This window comes from Morus notabilis, unplaced genomic scaffold, assembly GCF_000414095.1.
Source record: "Morus notabilis unplaced genomic scaffold, ASM41409v2 Scaffold355, whole genome shotgun sequence".
In the NCBI taxonomy this organism is placed as follows: domain Eukaryota; kingdom Viridiplantae; phylum Streptophyta; class Magnoliopsida; order Rosales; family Moraceae; genus Morus; species Morus notabilis.
In genome coordinates this window covers 486,072-507,506 of record NW_010360877.1, presented here as the reverse complement: position 1 = coordinate 507,506, position 21,435 = coordinate 486,072, and the positions used below count along the sequence as shown (strand labels likewise).

General features: G+C 33.4%; 3 protein-coding genes across 3 annotated transcripts in view; all 3 read left to right on the top strand.

Moving 5' to 3' along the window:
• Positions 1–10,673: 10,673 nt before the first annotated feature.
• LOC112091475 (putative anthocyanidin reductase) lies at positions 10,674–13,255 on the top strand. Its single transcript, XM_024165204.1, has 5 exons — positions 10,674–10,798; positions 10,888–11,057; positions 11,183–11,395; positions 12,224–12,609; positions 13,054–13,255. The coding sequence occupies exons 1-5, from the start codon at positions 10,681–10,683 to the stop codon at positions 13,187–13,189; spliced, it is 1,023 nt and encodes a 340-aa protein (XP_024020972.1). The 5' UTR covers positions 10,674–10,680; the 3' UTR covers positions 13,190–13,255.
• A 1,702-nt stretch (positions 13,256–14,957) lies between these two features.
• LOC21400590 (protein SHOOT GRAVITROPISM 6) lies at positions 14,958–17,475 on the top strand. Its single transcript, XM_024165196.1, has 9 exons — positions 14,958–15,003; positions 15,226–15,316; positions 15,417–15,471; positions 15,578–15,709; positions 15,973–16,044; positions 16,678–16,772; positions 16,877–16,994; positions 17,254–17,361; positions 17,467–17,475. The coding sequence occupies exons 1-9, from the start codon at positions 14,958–14,960 to the stop codon at positions 17,473–17,475; spliced, it is 726 nt and encodes a 241-aa protein (XP_024020964.1).
• Positions 17,476–19,758: 2,283 nt separating this feature from the next.
• LOC21400589 (putative anthocyanidin reductase) overlaps positions 19,759–21,435 on the top strand; it is a 1,934-nt gene continuing 257 nt past the window's right edge. The window contains exons 1-4 of the mRNA XM_010097489.2: positions 19,759–19,879; positions 20,000–20,166; positions 20,350–20,562; positions 20,973–21,352. Coding sequence (XP_010095791.2) covers positions 19,759–19,879; positions 20,000–20,166; positions 20,350–20,562; positions 20,973–21,352 — 881 coding nt within the window. The remainder of the gene's footprint in view (positions 19,880–19,999; positions 20,167–20,349; positions 20,563–20,972; positions 21,353–21,435) is intronic.

Genomic DNA, 21,435 nt, shown 5'->3' with positions numbered 1-21,435 from the left:
AAAAAAAAAAAAAAAAAACCCATCTGAGACTTCTATTTTTAACTATTATTACATTAATTTTTTAATGGTTAAATATGTACATATTCATATTAAAAATTTATAATTCACCACACAAAATTATTTTTATTACAGATTTATCATTAAAAAATTAATCTAACAACTAAAAAACAGTGTTCTATCGGTAGATTTTTTTAAAGTGTTGGATCGTAAAAAATACAAAAAAAAATATATGTATATATCATATATAGCCATACAATTTTTTGTAACAATATTTAAAGTTCATATAAACAGTGGCGGAATTAAAAATTTGATCTTTTTAAAAGAGATCTCTATTTTTAACTGTTACATTAATTTTTTAATGGTTAAATATGTGCATGTCTATATTAAAAATTTATAATGCGCCACACAAAACTGTTCTTACTACAGATTTGACCATTAAAAATTAATCTAACGACTAAAAAACGGTGTTCCACCAGTAGATTTTTTTAAGGTGTTGGACCGTAAAAAATGCCAAAAATATATGTATATATCATATATCCGTACAATTTTTAGTAACAATATTTGAAGTTCATATAAACAGTGGCGGAATTAAAAATTTGAGTCTTTTTAAAAGGGCATGCATTGAACTTCATCCACAAAAAATTGATCTTGTTAAAGCAGGAAAATTACCTGTAAAATTACAAACACATACAAATGTATAAATTCACAAATTTTAATTGTGAAAAATGGGAATTAACCTGAAAAAAGGGAACTACTTTATCACATAGAACTTCATCTACAACCTCAGTACACGAAAATTAGAAAGGAATGGATGGGTTATAACAACAAAACATATAGAACCAGCCATCACTTTTCTTCTCTCTTTTCGATTCCAGCCGCGGAGGATTCTAGCATCATGGGCTTTGTTACCAACTCAATGGAAGTGAGTATTTGGGCTGGGCTTTGCATTTGAAAAAAAAGGGAAGATTGCAGAATTTAATTAGCGCATGATGTAGACTTTTACTCTTCATCTTACAAGTATAATTATTTAATTAAAAAAGTTATTAATTTAATTAAGAGAAAGGAGTAAAAATCTCGACTGATACACTTTTAAGAGGCACTTGTCTCCTTTTCTAAAAAAAAAATATTGAATACATTACTGAACTTAAGGTAGAATGAAGTAAATAGTAGACTTACGGTGAATAATTAAAGTAAATTGCATATTTTAAAATAATTTAAAATAAGTAGCAGTGGCAAAAAAATATTCTTACCATTCATAAAAAAAATTTACACGGTAAAAAAAATATTTTTATTAATTGTAACTGTTATTTACTTTTAATATTTTAAAATATGTTATTTACTTAATTTAGTTTCGTAAATATATATATTTTAAGAAAAGATACAATTTCATTAGGCCAAATCGGCACACATAAACTGAGATACAAAACGAGACATAACATCAACACAAACTAAAAGGCCGTTTATTTTATCGATTCGAGTTTATAATTCAAACTTTACTACAGTAAAAAATTCTCACATAAAATCACATCTCAACTCAAATCAGCAAATTAAACATGCCATAAGTTTGTCTCCGAAATAAAAGTATAGGAAGCAAAAATGTGTGCGACTCGATTACTTTCCCTAGGAACATAAACACATTTCCAGGTAGGAGCACGAGAGAGTAGATTAATTACCCCCTCCACCAAGAATCCGTTCTCTGTTAGAGAAGGCCCGTTGGAAACCGACTAAACTACCTTGAGTGCATCAAGTTCAGCTATGTTGACCTCCAAATTACATGATCTCGCAAACAACAGGCGAAGCCGCAAGGCCCAAAACGCTCTGCAACAAACGAGGAAGACAGGCCTGGGACCCTTTTAGCCATACAAGCCAGCACCACACCTGAATGGTCTCGAATCACAGCACCTATCCCAGCAAAGCCTGCTCCATCCCAGCCCCAGGCGTCGGTATTCCCGAGTATGTTACTTACTACAATTTCTGTTATTTTTTTTACTCATTTTTGCTTTTTTTTTAAATGGAAATTTCTCTAATAAGACAAAAAAAATGAACTACTATTTTTTTTTTTAATTTTCAGCCGACGAATCTGTTAGGCAATAATATGAAAAATATAAAGAATAACAATATATATCAACTTCTTGTAAGAACAATATATTAAAATTGTTACAACACTAATTCAACCTTCTACCTCACTTGAAAACTGAATTGGCAAGGATGATGTCGAGACACGTGAATCACGCTTTCTTTAAAACAGATTCGTCTCTTCCGGTGAGTGTTTGAGGTAACGATGGACGTCCATCTCCCAGGATACAACGACAACAACAGTAGAACGAAGCACTATCAGAACCGTCTCGGTGAACTAGAACTGCACCTTTCCTCTATCACCAAAAACTGACTACAAGACTGCAAAGAAACTCAAGAAAATGAGAGAAGAGAATTCTGTGTTGTGTTTCTGTGTATTGTTCATGTGGAGAATGGCTTTTATATGGCTTCAAAATTCAGGTGTTACACCATGACATAATGATGTTTAAACACACAACATAATAGAGCAAAAACTGTTATGTTTTCCAAGGTGAATCCGGCCACAATTCCTCACATAGATTTAGAATTTGATGATGAAAAACTGAAGCCATTAAACTCATTAACCATGGCAAATTCAGTTTTTCCTCATTACTCACCATTAAGCTCATTAACCAGCATACAATTAAGCTCAGGCCAAACGATTTTGATTGGAAGGTTTTGGGCAAAAATAAAATAAAAATTGCAAGACAAGACCCACACGAAGTGAGCTTTTTGGTCCGGCATTCATGTCCGTAGGTTGCGGGCGCCCCCTTGCGCGTGAGAGAGCCTCTCAGGTATACATGCAATCACTTACATACACCACCAATGCTTCATTTCTAGCTAATGTGAGATTTTGTAATTTTTAACTAATTTAACAATTCCAAGTGACATACTTAGAGTATCAATTTTTCATTCACCCAATATCTATTTTGAGTCTGTGAATATCCGATTTCGATCTCCTCGTGATGGAGAACACAAATCCATCGAGACCTGTCCCAAAATCTAATTGGGCCCCATTCCAATATGGGCCTCAAAATGGGCCTTAAACATGCCTTGTTAATACCAATTTTTTCTTATTTTCAGCTGACGAATCTACACCATAAATTATTTGTCAATAGTTCTCTATTTTCAATTGGCGTATCTGTATCATAAATTGTCTATTTTTTATATTTTTTAATATGATATTATCTTGACCAGATCTAACTATTAGAAACTGACCCTTCTTATATGGAGACGCTACCGGAGAAAATCTCCTTAAATTACCTTTTTATTTATTTATTTTGATTAGATTTATTATTTGTTAAATAAATTTTAATTTATTATTTAGATGATAATTGGACACATATCGAAACTTGGTTTCGACATCCAAACTTCAAATTTTATTCCATATTCCACCTAAAAAGGAAATATATATTTATAAACCGTACTTTTTTAAACTTACATGATTTTAACCAAAAAATTCAAACCACACAATATAAATATGTGAACCAAGTGAGGATATATAGTAAATAGCCCTTATGCTTATTGAGGAACTGATTCTACCAATTTATATTTGACCCCCTCCAATACTAGTGCTGATTCTATTACTAGTTTTACATAAAGCAATTTTCATAAATAGAAGAATATAATCTAGCCCGTTCACTTCGCTGATTTAAGTTTGTAATTCGAGTTGAGATGCGATTTTATGTGAGAGCTTTTTACTGTAGCAAAAAAGGTAAATGTGACTGTTTCTGAGAACTTTTTACTGTAACAAAACTCAAATTCTAAACTCAAATCGGTGAAGTGAACGGAAAATCTCCGATGTTAATTTGACGTGTTAATACCAAATGCTGAGTGAAAAAATTGCTCTGCGATGCAATGTTAGTTTTTTTTGTTAAATCTGACATGTTTTATATTTACTGACAAATTTATCATAAAATATAACAAATATATAGCAATTTTAACATTGGCTTACTATTAGTTGATATATTAGTTTTTTAATTTAATCATCACAGCTACGTTCTTTTTAACCAACATTCGTTCTTTGTTTCAAAATTGTAGTTATGTCTCTACTTTTTGTTATTTAACCCCCTCCTGAACTTTTTCAAATTTCAAATCCCTCACTTTTTCTGGTTTTTATATAATTAGCATTTTATGCAAATGTTTTTAAAAATTTAACTCACAATAATTGTTTCACTTTCAGTTATGTCTTATTATTTAAAATTTTTGATCGTATACATTATAATTTAAAATATAAAAATTTATATATATGAAGAAAGAAATAAAAAAAAATCCACTGATTAATAGAATTTAAAGAAACAAATAGTAAAAGAAAAATTATGAGATTTTGATAAGTATTTATTATATTATTAATTTAGTTTAAAATTTTAGAAAAAAAAATTTAAAACCTTCATTTAACTCAAGCCTCTCTGAACAAAATTTATGACATCGTCACTGTTTTTAACTATATTAATATAGTATTTACATTCAAGATGGTCCTACAAAATAGCTACAGTTAGTGGACGTTTGGTTCATGAGTTTAAAACATGATTAAGAACAATTTTCAGTTTATGTGTATTTTTTGTGAGAGAAAACACTGTAGCAAGTCACGAACCATGATTTTAACCATGACACAAATCCTTACTCTAAATGCACGCTAAGAAATAAGAAAGGGACATGTGTGGCTTTGATAAAACAAAAGGTCGAATCTCAATACTAAGGGCTAAATGAGTCCTAAGAGAAGCTGGTGATGAACGCTTGATGAAGAGGAATAAAACAATGATAACATAATGTTGTGCCAAAACGTTAAATTAAATAGATTCAAAATAAAATATGAATAACAGAAAAATCTAAAAGACAAAAGGATTTTACGTATTTCGACTTTTGGCCTATGTTCACGAACAAAAACAGTGAAGAAATTCCACTATAACTAAAGGAGATTATAAAAGTCTATCAAAAATCTTTTACCACCCAATTTGGAATACACCCAAAATCTCTCAAGCCAAAAACAAGAATGCCAAATATCAAAGAGATAAATCATCTGACCAAATCTCAGTCAAAGAAGCAACAGAGAGAAACTTGTGTATCAATAGAATAACCAAACAGTGCGGCTGCTTTATACACTCTTGCAGGTGCCACTGCTAAACCACATGCATATATCAATGTATATGCTTAGGTAAATGTCGACAAGGCTTGCTGATAGGGAAGGATATGGGCCTTGGCTCAAACCAAAAACAAAACAATGCTTATGGGCTTAATTTAAGTTACAAGCCTAACAATCTCCACTTTAACGAAAATTAAGCCAAGCCCAAATAATGAAACTCCTTCACCATCTCCTCCAAAATCCCGTAGGGCTAATTCCAATTTGCAACACCAAATAAGTCCAAGCAACGCCTGAACTTCCAAATAGCAACCAACTTGATCACTAAATGTGTCACAACTAATGCAATACATATCAGATTGTCAAGCTCTACCTGCTCACGAACATGGGAATCTTTATATACAACTACTAACTCCTTATTTTCAAATAGGATGGCAAAATTATCAACTCTGCGAATTACCAAACTTGATGACTTTGGCTCAACAAACTACAACCAATAGCCGTTCACTCCAAACTCAAATCCTAAGAATGTGTTTGTCCTTCGCTCAAGCTTACCATCATTCACATGAGCACAAACAGAACAACTAAAACTCAAAACAAAATCAACAGAGCATCCAAACCATACCTCAAATGAAGTCTTCAATTTAAATGCAGTTGATGGAGACCTAACTAAATAGCAGACTGGAAAACCAAACATAGAAAGCAAACAACAAGCTTTCCCAAAGAGAGTTGAATTCATACTATATGTGACTAACAACTATTGTGGCAAATCCCAAATAGTAAGGTGTCTCACTATCTTCTTATCGCAGAACTCGTAACACTCACCAAATTGCACACCATCGTAGTCATCAACAAGCGTCAAAACTGACATCCCCATATTACTCACATGACCCGAACGCAAATGCCATGAATGAGTGATCCCAAAATTTTGTAACATCCGAATAATGCACAAACACTGTTTCAGATAGAGCCGATTGGTGAGAGACATAGTCATATATATACTTTCAAGCTTATTCTTCTCGTCGAATTTTATAATTTCATATCTCGTCGCATTGCAGAAGCTAGAAACCCAAAATAATTTGATGAATAAACCATAGCTCCGATACCAGTTGTTATGCCAAACGTCAAATTAAACGGATTCAAAACAAAATATGAATAACAGAAAAATCCAAGAGACAAAAGGATTTAACGTGGTTCGGCTTTTGGCCTACGTCCACGAACAGAAATGACGAAAAAATTCCACTATAACCAAAAGAGATTACAAAAGCCTATCAAAAATCTCTCACCACCCAAATTCTAAATACACTCAAAATCTCTCAAGCCGAAAGCAAGAATACCAAATATCAAAAAAATAATCTCTGACTAAATCTCCCTCAAAGAAGTAAAAGAGAGAAATTTGTGTATCAATGGAATAACCAAATTGTGCGGCTGCTCTGTACACTCTTGCGGCTGCTACTGCTAAACCATATGCATATATCAATGTATATGCTTAGGTAAATGTCGGCATGGCTTGCTGATAGGGAAAGCTATGGGCCTTGGCCCAAACCAAAAACAAAACAATGTTTATGGGCTCAATTTAAGCCACAAGCCCAACACATAAGACATGAAATCACTTCTCAAACGTGCCATGATTGATATGCTTTTTCAGGCGAATTATAAATAATACCCACACATGTCCGCCACACGGCACAAACGCACCCATTTATTAATATTATGACCCATCAAAATATGTAGAAAATAGCTGCAACAACTCTAAATAATAATAATAATAATAAAATTCCTTCTCCAGAGTTTCCCTTTCTACCATAGTTGAAAACTTGAAAATCGATCATGAGAATTTAACACAACTCACCAACGAAGTAGGTACTAAATATATACATAGTCACTAGCCTGTCTCACTCTATATAAACCTTCCTCTCCTTTCCCATTTCCTTTCAATTTTCAAAAACAAATCTAAAAAATCACCATGGCTGAACCACATGTTAGAGAATTTGAGTGTTTAGAGGAAGAAAAGAATGGAAACAATTCTCGGTTTGAGGCGTATGAGGAATGCATTCATTTTAAGGTTTTATTTGCCCTCACTTCTTAAGGTTTACTAAAGAGTTTAATAACAAAATACCATCAGGATACAACAATTCGTTAAACACAATATCCAAAAATAATATGATGTTTCAGAACAAGAATGAATGTCTGTAAATTTTCTGGAGAATTAATAAAAAAAAAAGTGCCATTTAATGAAACAACACAACCATCTTAAGCAACACAACCTTTCACTTAAAGATACATCTTCATTATGATGGTATCTTTTCATGAATTAAACCACCTATTATAACAGTTAATTTTGTTGCTCATAGGTATTCAGAAATGTGTAAAAACATATCACTAATAGATGCACAAGTTTAGAACATTTCAGATCACAAAACACTCGAAATTAGGTTACTGTAGAAAAATCCACTGCAGTGGATATTTATCCACTGCAGCGCTCATGCCTGAACCAACAAACCCGAGAGCAGTGTAGGCCGCGCGCTATTATGAGACTCAAATTTCATTAAAAGTATAAACTCAATCTCAACCACGTAGCTATTTTGTACCGACGTCCTAAAAGGGACTAATAAATGTTTTGGTACTAACTCGATCACATAATAATGACTTGTTTTTACCTATTTAGCTATGAAATAGTAGTACAACTATTACATAACTGGGATACTATCATTGGTGACTCTTTTCAAAGAAAGGTTTCAATCTCATTCCACTAGATGTTTCCTTGACTAAGTCTCTCGAAAGGCCTTTCGTCAAAGGATCCACTAGATTCTTATTAGTTCTAACATAAACAATATTGATAATTTCATCGGTTATCAATTGTTTCACATATTCATGCCTCAAGCTAATATGTCCAGACTTTCCATTTTAAAACCTTGTTATAAGCTTTAGACAAAGTAGCTTCACTATCACAGTATAAAGAAATAGATGGCGTCAGTTGAGGCCACAACTCAGTATCTAATAATAAATTTCTCAGTCATTCCGCTTCTTCGCCCTCAGCGGCAAGTGCTATAAATTCACTCTCCATTGTTGAGTGACTTATGCAAGTTTGTTGTTTTGAAGCCCATGACATGGCTTCTCCTGCAATTGTGAAAATCCAAACTGCCGGTGGATTTATTATCACTAGTACTTGTTATCCAACTTGCATCTAAGTACCCTTCTAGTATCGTCAGATAATCATTACAAGACAAACACAAATTAATGGTTCTTCTAAGATAATCAGGTACTCTACCAATTGCATTCTAATGCTCAACACCTAGGTTACTCGTGAATCTATACATTTTGCCCACCACAAAAGCTATGTCGGTCTTTGTACAATTCATAGCATACACCAAGCTTCCAATCGCACTAGCATACTCTAGTTGTGCTATCGCTCGACCCTCATTCTCTAGTAATTTAATACTAGAATTATATGGAGTATTTACTTTTTTAAACTTCAAATTATTAACTTTAAGAAGCACACTCTCAATGTAATGAGATTGACATAACGAGTAATCCCCACTATGCTTCCTCACCTTTACACCCAAGCTAATATCTGTTTCACCAAGATCTTTCATCTTAAATTGTGAAATTAAATACTTCTTAGTGTCATTAACACTATGCACGTTTATTCCAAAGATAAGCAAGTCATCAACATACAAACATATAATCACACCAAAATCATTTTTAAATTTAGAATATATGCATTTATCCGTATTATAATGCTTAAAACCATGAGATAAAATAATATTGTCAAATTTCTCATGCTATTGTTTTGGTGCTTGCTTTAATCTATAAAGTGATTTGACTAACTTGCAAACCTTATTCTCATTTACAGACAATACAAATTCTTCGGGTTATTTCATATAGATCTTCTCATCAAAATAATCATTTAAAAAAATTATCTTGATATCCATTTAATGCACATACAAATTGTATACTGATACTTTCACATTGATGATGGGAAAAGTGCCATTAATTCACATTGATGATGTTTGCGAAGCCCATATTTTCTGCATGGAGAATCCATCCGTCCGAGGTCGAATCTTATGCGCAAGCTCGTTTGTCCCATCTGCTGAAATTGCTAGATACTTTCAACAGATTATCCTTGGTTTCACGTCACGCAAGAGTAAGCAAGCAACTGTTCTTTTGTTTATGCCTTTTTTTCCAGCAAGTTTTCTACTTCTCCACATGGCACAGATTTCGCGCTGACAGCGTTAAGCACCACCCTCTACTAAAGAGTGAGATTCATACGTGGAGTCTACATTTTATTAGTGGTACTACTTCACGTGACGTTCTTTATATGAATCGTTGAAACTTTCATAGTAACTATTGTTTATTTATTAGATATAAACCAAATGACATGTTAGTTTATTTATTTCCAGAATACGAGTTGAAACTCGCACGCTATAGCTTATGCATACTTTATTCGTTTGGAGTTCTTTCACATTTAAACAAAAAAAATAAAATAAGCATCATGTGATGCATATAGTAATCGCGCGTTTCATATGGGCATTATATAAAAGCTGAGCATTGCATTATTGGAATTCAATAATTAAGGGTTTGTTTAGTAAGATCGATGAAAATAAGAAGAGAAAAGAAAATCATAAAATCAAACTATCAAAGTGAGGAAAAATAGAGAGGGGGGAGAATATCTCTCTCTTTTTTTTTTTTTTTTTTTTTAATGTGTTTGGTATGAATTTCTTCCTAGTGTAATTACTCTATATATTAAGTGAGATTGGAATTGGGATTTCTTTTAAAAATCCTTTAGTTAATTCATAGCTTTCTCTCTCTCTCTCCTATCAAACAACCATAAGTACCAAAATCCTTGTAGGTATCTTCTCACCCCTTTCCATCCCTCCACTTTTTCCGCTCCTACCAAATGAGCTCTTATTGTATCTCGCACGATTTTCTTCTCTTATCCATTTTTATAATTGCAGTCCCTTAAAAGAATTTTAAATACCTCATCCAATTTATTTACTCCTCCTTTCGCTCCTATCAGACAATTGCATCTCCCAAAATTCTTCCACTAATACTCCACCTATGTTCCTCCTCTCACTTTTTCACGCTGTAAAACAAGCTCTTATTGTGTTTGGTATAGATTCTCGACTATATATAATTCTTTCATTTTGAGAGAGAATAAATTAAAAGTTTTTATTTTTTTTTTATTTTTTTTTTTTTAAAACAATTTAAAAATTCCCATCTAATTTATTCCTTTCTATCTTCTCTCCTACTAAACAACTATGACTTCAAAATCACTTCGCTGATCCCTCACCCCTCTCCATCCAATTACTTTTCCCTCCTCCAGACAAGGTCTACGTATGATGATTTTCTCTAGATATTCCCAACTCAAACCATCTTTTTCAGTTATAATTATATATGAAAGTTCTGTTGAGTAATTAGACTTTTATAATTTTTTTTATTAATTAATTCAACCATGCCAAGTATGGCTGATCTATATAAATAACCAAATAGTTATACATTATAATATAAAAGTGGATCATGCGCGCATAGACCGATTTGCAACAATGGAGAAGAATGGATGCAAAGTATGCGTCACCGGAGGTGCGGGCTATATTGCTTCTTGGCTCATCAACAAGCTCTTGCACAAGGGATACACTGTTCATGCAACTCTAAGGAACTTGGGTACTCTCTCTCTCTCTAGATCTCTCACTCTCTCTCTCTAGATCTCTGTATAGGTGTGTTAATAACATTCTAATTTGGGTGTATCAAAGGTGATGAGTCCAAGGTAAGACTTCTGAAGAGCTTCACTGGCGCAGAGAAAAGATTGGTGTTGTTCAAAGCTGACATTTACAAACCACATGAATTTGAGAATGCCATTCAAGGCTGCAAATATGTCTTCCACGTCGCAACTCCCTTGCAACACACCCGTGGATCGGATCTGGTACGTAACTTTTTAATTTGCTCTTGATTAACATAATTAATATATTATTTCACTCCAATATATAATTAAATATGTCATGATATGTTTGTTCTACACATATATTTTCCGACTTATTAAATTACTAGTACAAGAACATGACTGAGGCCACAATAGCCGGGGCAAAGAGCATGTTAGAGTCGTGTGTGAGATCGGGAACCGTGAAGCGACTAATCTACACAGGCAGTGTGGTTGCTGCTTCTCCATTGAGAGACGACGGGAGTGGTTTTAAGGACTTAATGGATGAAACCTGTTGGACTCCGTTGGATATCCCAATTCCTTACAGTAATGATGCCCTCAAGGTAAAAAAAAAAAAAAAAAAATTGTTTAATTACTAATTTTTTGATGATTATTTTTGTGTTTAATTAATATCTAAGTGTTTCTTGCGGAGATTGATCAACTAAAAATAATTAAGTCACTTTCTCTTATGGGAGACTAAAAAGATAAGCTTGTTTAATATTCTCTTATGGGAGACTAAAAAGATAAGCTTGTTTAATCATCTCTTGCTCTTTTCAATGAAGTAGTATAACTGTATTTTGTCGTTTCTATGTTGTTTCTCTTGTATTACAACTTTTTTTTTAACTCTCATTACAGATTCAAGCTGCTTTCGAGAAATATATTTGATTGCTACATAAATTGTTAAAATAAAATTAGTTCTAGGCAGAGTCAGACGCATCGTGTTTGTTTAAGTAATACCATTCTAAGCTAACACTTGGCCTTATTAAACCTATTGTCCTATGATATGTTTACATGTCATACCATTATATAATACGTTTGAACTTGGAAGAAGGTGATTTTAACTCTGCACCTCAAGTTATACTTGGGTGTTGATTTACAGTCAAACTATGCCAGGTTATGTCTATGTCGACCGCAACTAAAATTTATTTATAATATAAGCATAATATAAACATGAAATAAAATAACCATCTTATAGTAGTTTAAAGATCTACATAATGCGACATGCTTAAACATGAAATAAAATATTACAAATTTTCTTTTACCAAACCCAAGATAGATCGGCTCAACCCGGCTGTTATGTAACAGCAGCTAATTGGCTCCATAACAAAAATAAAATCTCTTGAGACGCTCATATATATTTTTTCCAAACATTGTGTACTGTTTAAATATAGGCCTATCAAGATTCAAAGACTCTAGCCGAGAAAGAACTATTGGAGCACTACTTGGGCAACAAAAGTGGCGGCCAATTGGAGGTGGTAAGCCTTGCGTGTGGCCTTGTCGGAGGAGAAACAGTTTTGCCTTTCGCACCGGCTAGCACGGCAATGTTTTATTCTCAGCTAACAAACAATGAAGTCTATTACAATTCACTCAAGTACTTAGAGGAATTGATCGGCAAGGTGCCTATTATCCACATAGATGATGTGTGTGAAGCCCATATATTTTGCATGGAGAATCCTTCCATCCACGGCAGATTCTTATGCGCTACCTCCTGCATCTCATGCGTGGAAATTGCTAGCTACTATCAACGAAATTATCCACAATTCCATGTCAAGAAAGAGTAAGTAATTGATTTTAAGTATTATTACTATTTATTCATTTATTTGAATGTGGGGGTATGAAATTTAGAATTCTACACTTTATGATGCAGTTTGATCAGAAATTACCGGTAGACTATATGAGATAATGAAATGATATATCTTCCTTTTCATTGATGTTAGGAGGTATTTGTAGGATTACAAGAGAATCAATCAGTTACAAAAATCCGGTAACTAATATTAACAAATCTAACAAAATCGGGTAAGTAGCTTAGGGAATATATTAACAGAATATCCTATTTAGAGGAGAATCCTAGGAGAGATAATTACAATTAAATACATTAATTTAATTCTCTATTAGACTATACCTACAATTAAATAAATTTTTCATTTTTCATGTAAGTTATTTTTAAAATATAATCACGGTTTAAGAAAAAGCACTATGTATTTGGGTTTTGATGTTTCAGGTACTTGGAGGGGCCAAAGAGGAAAATTGCGTTAGATTCCTCAAAGCTTATTGAGAAGGGCTTTGTATACAAGTACGACGCCAAGATGATATTGGATGATAGCATTAGTTGTGCGAAGAGATTGGGTGATCTCTAGTAATATAAAACTCTGTTTTGTTTTTTATTTTTTTTATTTTTTCTTTTCTGCTCTCCTTTAACTTGTCAAACCAAACTTCTATTTTTACTGTTTGTATTGTACTTCAAGCTTTGTATCATGTTTGATCTATTCAGAGATTGAGGTTTGTAAACTTGGTTAATGTATTACGCGTTGGCTTCTGTGATTTAAACTAATCTAACGGTATTAAGTATATATATTTCACCTTGGCATAAACCAAGAGAATGCGATATATATATATATATATATATATATATTATGGTTAATTTGATTTGGAGCTGAGTGTGGAAAAAATTTCTTCAATGGGTGCCAATCTAGTTGGCTTTCGCTAAGAGTCCTTTGAGGTTAATTATTTCCTCTCCTCATTTATTTAAACATATTATGTATTGAGACCTTCAAGGTTCTCACTTCAAAAATTATATATATATATATATATATATATCGCGCCAAATGGTAGGTAAATTTTGAAATAAGTCACTCACTCCTGCGTTCAAACGGCCAGAGTTTTTTTTTTCTTTTTTTTTTCTTTTCAGTAAATAACGAGAGAGGAAAACTAATATAAAGACAACTAGTATACATTCCAACTAAATTTGCATCCATTAATTGAAACGGTGAAAGTTTTGGCAAAAAGACAACGCGCACCGGGTGAATTCCTATAAAGAAGTACATAGGTCAAATATCGATTAAAGTTTTTTGTTTTTATCAGATCGACTTGTTACATTTGGCTTATTTTATTCTCTTCAATATACTATATAGTAATATTTGCTGCAACTTCTTGATAATTCCTACATACAATTATATAGCTTCTCTATTTAATTACTTAATGACGCCGAAACCATACCACAACTTGTTTGTCCCCTTCCTTTTAGTACTCTCTTGCTGTCTGTTCAAATAATAATATTGAAAGAGTACAGTTTTATGATCTGTTAAACTCTATGTCGTATTGTTTTCATATATGCAAAAATTCATCTAGTTAGTGTCTAGTCGGCGGTAGCCAAGACCAAGTTTGACAAATAAATAGCGTTGAGGTAGATTCTAAATTTAATGTGTCATTACTCTCTTGATAAATAAATAGTGTTTGGGTAGATTCTAAATTTAATGGGTCATTTCTCTCTCCCCATATATAAATGTTTATATACCGGACATTATGAGCTGTTGTCAAATGAATTATAAGAAAAGGGGGGAAAAAAAAACGTTGTTGTCAAAAGCACTAATCTTGATGATTTCTTGTTTTCTTGGATAGGGTAATCCTAGCTAATTGAGTAGCATATGTTTATATGATAATTTAGCCGCCAACAAAAATTTTATCATAGTTTAATGCTAAATTAACACTTAATTATACTTGATACCGGTTACTTTACTACGCAGAACACGCTTTTTATAACTGTTAGTTATAACGTTTCTAAAAAACCGTTATTAAAGGTTTTTTCAACTATACATAATAGCGTTTCAAAATAGTTATAATATGTATATATATAAGTTTATGAAATTTTAGCTAGTTTATTGTATATACTCTTTTTTTGTTTGCTCTGCTTGCTACTCAAATTCCCATACGAACAAAAGCTTTCCCCACTCTAGAACAGAGGCCTCCATTGCTTCCTCTCTATCGTTCGCGTCGCTCAATCTCGCCGCCCATGAGCCTCCATTGGTTCCCCTCCCTCATCTAAGCTCTAATTTCGCTTTGAATCCGAGCCCTAAATCGTAGAAAACTACCCAATATGGACGTGATTTTGTGAAGATTAGGTCGTAGATGGAAGATCAAAGGCCCGTGAAGCTCTCTTCCTACTCCAAGCTCCGTTACCCAAAGAGGTTCACATTTCACTCTCTCTCTGTTCTCCATTTCTCTGTTTTATTTAGAAATTTCGTGTTTTGCATTTTCACTCCCAAAGGTGTAGAGCAGTTGAATTCGATGAATTGTATTGCTGTTGAATTCGTGTACTACATTTTCGCTTCCAGTTTTCTTCCACCGCCATTTGATCTTTGAATTGTTCGTTCGTGTTCGAATTCTCTGTTCTCAGAGGCCGTACAGGTTCTGGTTTCTTCTCTTGCCGATGAATCTCCCATGGTCAGAAAGGCCTCCATGGCTTCTCTCGAGGAAATTGCCGCTCTGTACTCTCTCCATATATATTTTCATATACATTATAATTACGCATGATTACAGTGAATTCTGAAGTTTTGGAATTAATTAATAGAGTTTTTTCGATTCTAGGAATCTGGTTCTGATTCTTGACTGTTGCTCGGCGGTTTCACCAGGAGGACGTCGGGTGATTTTCTGGTCTATGGAATTTGGGTTCAGTTTTCTCATCATTTCCCGTTCTTCTGTCGTCTTGATTATTTTTTCTTTTTTTCCTCCATTTTTGATTTTTTTAGCTCTTTGGGAACATGGCTGGTGTTTTTCAAGTAATGGCATTTGGAGCTCGGGTGTTGGACAAGAAGGATCTTGATCCTTCTTTCATGGCTAAGCTTGCTAAGATTGCCACGGCCGAGATGATTTCCTCCAAGGTAAAGCCGAAAGGGAATGAATTATGGATTTGATTATCAGTTGATTGATTTATTTGTACTTGTAGGAGTATTCTTTTTGAAGCTATGTTGGCAGTTTATTACTATGTTAGCTCTTGTTTGATTTTAATTCTGTGATGGTGTGATTAGAGTCAAAAGTAGTCTATACTTAACTAGTTGCTTGTTGGCATTTGGGTCTTTTAGATTTAATGTGTAGTGAAAAATTCATGAAACTGCTCTCGTGATTCATTGAAATGCTATTTTAGGCACTAAGCACTGACTGGCAAAGAGCTGCATCTTGGTTGTTGGTTTCAATAGGCTCACATTTTCCTGACCTAGTAAGTATCTTGTTGACACATGAGTCATGACCTGTATGCTATCGTAAGAGGGGTAATTTCTAAAGTTGCTTACTTTGATCATGTTCTGGGATTTTGGTTTTGAAGGGAATGGTAGATCGACTCAAATAAGTTTTTTGCTTATCCGTCAATCTGTTGTCATTTAATCTTATAGGTTTAATGCTCTTACCTTCTACTAGTTGCCTAGAAACTTTTTTTGGATTTTTGATTTAGCATGTGTTCATTTGTTATTTTGTTGGCTTTTGTTATTTCCTACAGGTCAATCGATAATTTGTTCAGTTGTTGGATGTAGTTTTGCTAAAGTTGGAGCTCAAAATGAATGAAGATTTTTAAAACTTCTAACTTATGAAAAATTTGACGACTAGTCACATTCCCTCTAATAGCTAGCTAGCTTTTGGTTCTTTTGCTTTCTAGACTTGCTCTGAACTTCGTATATTGTGAACAAATAGTTGGTAAGTTGAAAGCAATATTATAGATTGATTACTTTCCTTATTGTATGGATTAGTGAATTATATAGTGAAGGTGGTATTTGACTATTTGGTGTACTTTTAAAATTCAACATCATATATAATAGTATATCAGTGCATTATTCATTTGAAGTTCTAATTTTAATAGGTACACAAGCGACTCCGAGGAGCAAGGGAGCAGCAGCTACTGCATAATGTGCTTCGAGAGGGTCATTTTGATTTTCAGAGCGTTTATTGTGTTGGGTGAGTTTTTGTAAGTACATTATTTGATGAGAATTATGACCTCTTCCATTTTGGGTGTTATTTTTGTTTACTCTAAACTGTGGTTGCTCTAAATTTTGGAGAAGAATGGGTAGACTGCTGGCTGAAGTCCTTCCACGGCAGGAGAAAGACAGGATAACGTCCCCGTTGTTGGACTGGAACAAGAAACGGAAGCTAGTTGTCATTTGCCTCAGGTTTAATGAAGTTTTCTATTCTTATATTTTACTTAAGTTGATAAAAAAATGGTGTTACTATTATGCCATTCTTGCTTTTGGGCTAATATTATGCATCCATAGCTCATTTGGAGTTAAATTCTGTTGATTGTTGCATTCATTCATAATATTGAATTTGCTCCCTTAGTAAGGTCTTCTATGTACAAGCATAACAATCAAGATAAAACCAGTTATAAAGTTAGGGATTTTAAGACGTTTTGGTTACTCTTTTATATTGTTGAACTTTGAAGCTAAAGGTCTTTGGACTTTCTTATACAGCCTTATGTGTTGTATACACCCATAGAGATGTATACATGATCTTTGGAATCTGGACTCGTGAAAATAGGAGTGTGGCTAAGGTAAGCTTTATCATCACACGAAATCTTTTGTTTTTTCCCCTTTGTTTGTTTGGTATTTGGACTTGTGCTTTATATGTTGCATACGACTGATATTTATTTGTTAAGGTTCTTTAGAGACTTTTATCTTTATCATTTTTTAAGATGGCTCTGTACTATTTGCTCATGTACTTTTGGATTCTTTTTGTTAATTGGGTTCCTTGCTAAATCTTTTGTTGTGATAATGAATTTCTTGCTTTGATTAATGAAATTCTTTGCAGTTTTAACTTGTGAATGGTTTATTTAGTGACAAGTGCTAACGTTTGCTTATTTTGCCACACATGTTTAAATTGGTGTTGCGGTGCCTTGTCTTATTTGTTGTTTTAAGTGTAGCCGTGAAGCATCTATAATCTTTAGTGTAGTTTCTTAAAGATTTTGTCGTAGCTTCTCAAAGGTTAGTATTCCTTTATCTCTAACTCTCATGATTGTGTGTCCATTATTGAAAATGTGACCTACTTTGGACATTAGAATTTTAATTGTGCTGTTACTTGGCAATCAAGATGAAATATGAGTTAACTCATAGGCACTTGTTATTAGTGTCCTGGGAAACTCAAGTGCTCTTGTTCACAAGTTTCTGCCTTTATAGTAAAAGTTGTTCTGTTGTTCAGTTGTATGATGTTTATCAATGGAAGCTTTGATTATAATGTTGCAAACACTCCCTGTGATTACTTTGTATTATTGCAGAAGGTCTCTAACTTTAACCTTTTCTCCTATGATTACTTTGTAGGATCTCTCTATCTACATAACAATACATGTAAGATACTCTCTTTTTTACAAGTTTGACATTAAATTTTTGCCTAGTGCATCATTGAAGCCATGTTTCCTCTAATTCACTGCAAAACATATGTGGATGTGGCTATGTAGTTGTGAATAGTGTAACTAGTCCTTGCTTTATTTACAGGTTAAATAGTGAAAGTTTTAGCTGAATTTGATTATTGTTTTGATAGTGGATTACTTTCTTACAGGTTAAACAATGGAGATGACTTTTTTGTCAAGATGGAAGGATTTACTTCACCATTTCATTTAGCTAGACGTTTTGGATACTTTGATATCTCTAGCTATTCCTATGTTTTCTTTACTTGTTTTGAATGTTAAGATTTTAGACATTGTATGACTTATGTTGTAGACGTAATCTTATTGCCAACTTGATAGATACTGATAACAATTGATACGTTGAATGTTTTTATGTTTTAATTTGAATGTTCCGATTTGGATGTAAGATGTTGCTCGGAATCACCATCTATTTGAATGAATTCAAAAGGACATCAATAATAATTTTAAAAAGCTACAAGAGTATGAACATAATAAGAAAAAAAAGCTATTGATCTGTACCGTAGTCATGCTAAATAGTTGTAAGATGTTGAAAATAATGTCTTAAACGCTATAAGACCTCAATTCTATAGCGTTTTTTTTATCGCTCTTAGAACGCTATGTTTTCTTAGGACTTTTAATAGCGTCTGATGTCCTAGCGCTTCACAAAACGCTATTAGTAGTGCTTAATAGCGTTTTTGGTCAGCTATTGATAATGATATTTGTTGTAGTGTTAATCTATGGAGTTCAAATCTCGTCCACCTCTAGTTAAGGGGGGAAAAAAAGATAAAATCATGTGATCATATATGTGTGTCTGTGTGCAGGAGCTATGATGGACACTACACGATTAGAAATGCTTTTCAATTGGATGATAAATTTGTAAGTTTTTATATACTTGCATTTTTTTTTTTTTTTCAATTTACCATGAGAGACCCCGATTAAAAAGCAATATTATTAACACTTACGAGTGACATAATCAAGGATTTGAAAAAAGAAGGAAAAAAAAAAAAGAAATAAAACGTGAAACTTTGCATTATAGATTTGGCTAACTCATCGGGAGATTTTTTTTTCTTTTCTTTGGCAAAAAGAAGAAATATTATCACCAAACATTCGGCAAAATGTATCTCTCAGTCGCAAAAATTCAAGGACTAGAAAACAAATACGACTCGGACAACGGGCTTTCTTAAATAATAAAAAAGGAAAATCATGAAAAACAATTATGCATATCATGGCTCTACATGCCGACCGACAAATTTATACCAAATGCATTGCCGAGAGTCAGAAGTGAGAACAAAGGCTGAGGACAAGTAATTGTTTGTCTCAACTCCACCTCTCAAGTATATTTTAAGAAAAGTGAGGAATTTCAATGAGATTAAACGTACCAAGAAATGTTTAACTTATATATATCTATGATATCATAAAAAATAAAAAAAATAAAAAGTGATAATTTTAGCCAAATTAAGTAGCGCATATCAAATGGAATTGTGTTTACTATATATAAAGGTGTAGTTTGATGTGAAAGGAGATCATTACACATTATTTTTTCGCAACATGGAGAAGAGTAATGGCTGCAAAGTATGCGTTACTGGAGGTGCTGGCTATCTTGGTTCTTGGCTCGTCAAGAAGCTTTTAGACAGAGGATACACAGTCCATGCGACTCTAAGGAACTTGGGTACATTTATTTCTTTCAATTTCTGATCTCTATAATTATCTCCTTTACTGTAGTGTTTCCTGTTTCTTGTTATATATGACAAGAACATATATAATAAATTGAGAAATATTTTTTGCTCAGATGATGTGTCCAAGGTGAGCCTGCTGAAGAGCTTTCCGGGCGCGGATGCAAGGTTAGCGCTGTTCAAAGCCGACATGTACAACCCAGGCGAGTTCGAGAGTGCGATTCATGGCTGCGAATTCGTCTTCCATGTTGCAACTCCCTTGCACCACACTGAGGGCTCTCAGGTTTGCTCCTTCATTACGGCCTTGTCTTTAGAAATTTTATTGACCTTAGAAAAAATGTTACTAAGTAACGTACAAGTAATTTTCTTCATATATATATATAATGAATAAAAAATATTTTAATTAATTTCTTGAATGTCACTAATTAGTCTGTCTCTCTTCTATATCACGACTGAAATTAATCAGTTTGAGAACACGACTGAAGCTACGATTGCGGCGGCAAAGAGCATAGCAATGTCTTGTGTAAGATCAGGAACAGTGAAGCGATTAATCTACACAGGCACTGTGGTTGCTGCATCTCCACTCAAAGACGATGGAAGTGTTTTCAAGGAATTCATGGATGAAACATGTTGGACGCCTTTGAATCTATCAATTCCTTATAGTAATGATTTTCTTAAGGTAATTATTTTAATTACTTTATTCTTATTTAAGATGACTTTTTTTTTTTTTTTTTTTACATACTAGGTTAAGATTAGTTATCTTTCTCCTCAATTCCGCCGAGTTCTCCTAATACTTTTGTTTTTGAATTGCCTGATCAGTTACGTTGTTGCTCTTATTTTTGGTTACTCTTGAGATTTCCTAGTTTTCTTTCTATATATTTTAATAATATTGGAGTCTTGGTATAAGATCGAGTGACTAATAAGTGGCTGTCAATTTAGTTCGTATTTTTTAATTGTTTCTGATACCAGTTGTCTTCTCTCTTTGGTTCTTTAAATAAATAAATAAATAAAATAAAATAAAATAAAAAAGATCACAAGTCTAAATTGAGACAATGCTCGTACATATATACTTGTGCTATTTTATAATAGGACTACCAAGACTCAAAAACACTGACGGAGAAAGAAATATTGAGCTTTGGGGACAAAAATTGTTACCCATTTGAGGTGGTAACCCTCGCCTGTGGCCTTGTTGGAGGGGATACACTTTTATCATTCGTACCCGGTAGCGTGGCAGTGTTGGTTTCTCAGCTCACAAACAAGGAGATACAATACGGTTTTATGAAGTACGTGGAAGAATTGCTTGGAAAAATACCAATAGTACACATAGATGATGTCTGCGAAGCCCATGTATTTTGCATGGAGAATCGCTCGGTACGTGGTCGATTCTTATGCGCTCGCTCGTACATTTCATGCGCAGAAATTGCCAGTTACTACCAAGAACATCATCCACAGTTTCATCTGAAGAAAGAGTAAGTAATCACTTTTATGTGGTGTTTTTTGTTTTTTTTTTTCATAGATGCTTTTTTTTATAATGTCAATCAATATATATATA

What these genes read in the sequence shown, in the direction of transcription:
- LOC112091475 (XM_024165204.1), top strand. Translation starts at nt 10,681, where the DNA reads ATGGAGAAGAATGGATGCAAAGTATGCGTCACCGGAGGTGCGGGCTAT. An exon ending in TGCAACTCTAAGGAACTTGG is followed by an intron (nt 10,799 to 10,887) that starts GTACTCTCTCTC and finishes GGTGTATCAAAG; the next exon opens with GTGATGAGTCCAAGGTAAGA. An exon ending in CAATTCCATGTCAAGAAAGA is followed by an intron (nt 12,610 to 13,053) that starts GTAAGTAATTGA and finishes TTGATGTTTCAG; the next exon opens with GTACTTGGAGGGGCCAAAGA.
- LOC21400590 (XM_024165196.1), top strand. Translation starts at nt 14,958, where the DNA reads ATGGAAGATCAAAGGCCCGTGAAGCTCTCTTCCTACTCCAAGCTCC. An exon ending in CTCGAGGAAATTGCCGCTCT is followed by an intron (nt 15,317 to 15,416) that starts GTACTCTCTCCA and finishes TTTCGATTCTAG; the next exon opens with GAATCTGGTTCTGATTCTTG. An exon ending in CCGAGATGATTTCCTCCAAG is followed by an intron (nt 15,710 to 15,972) that starts GTAAAGCCGAAA and finishes ATGCTATTTTAG; the next exon opens with GCACTAAGCACTGACTGGCA.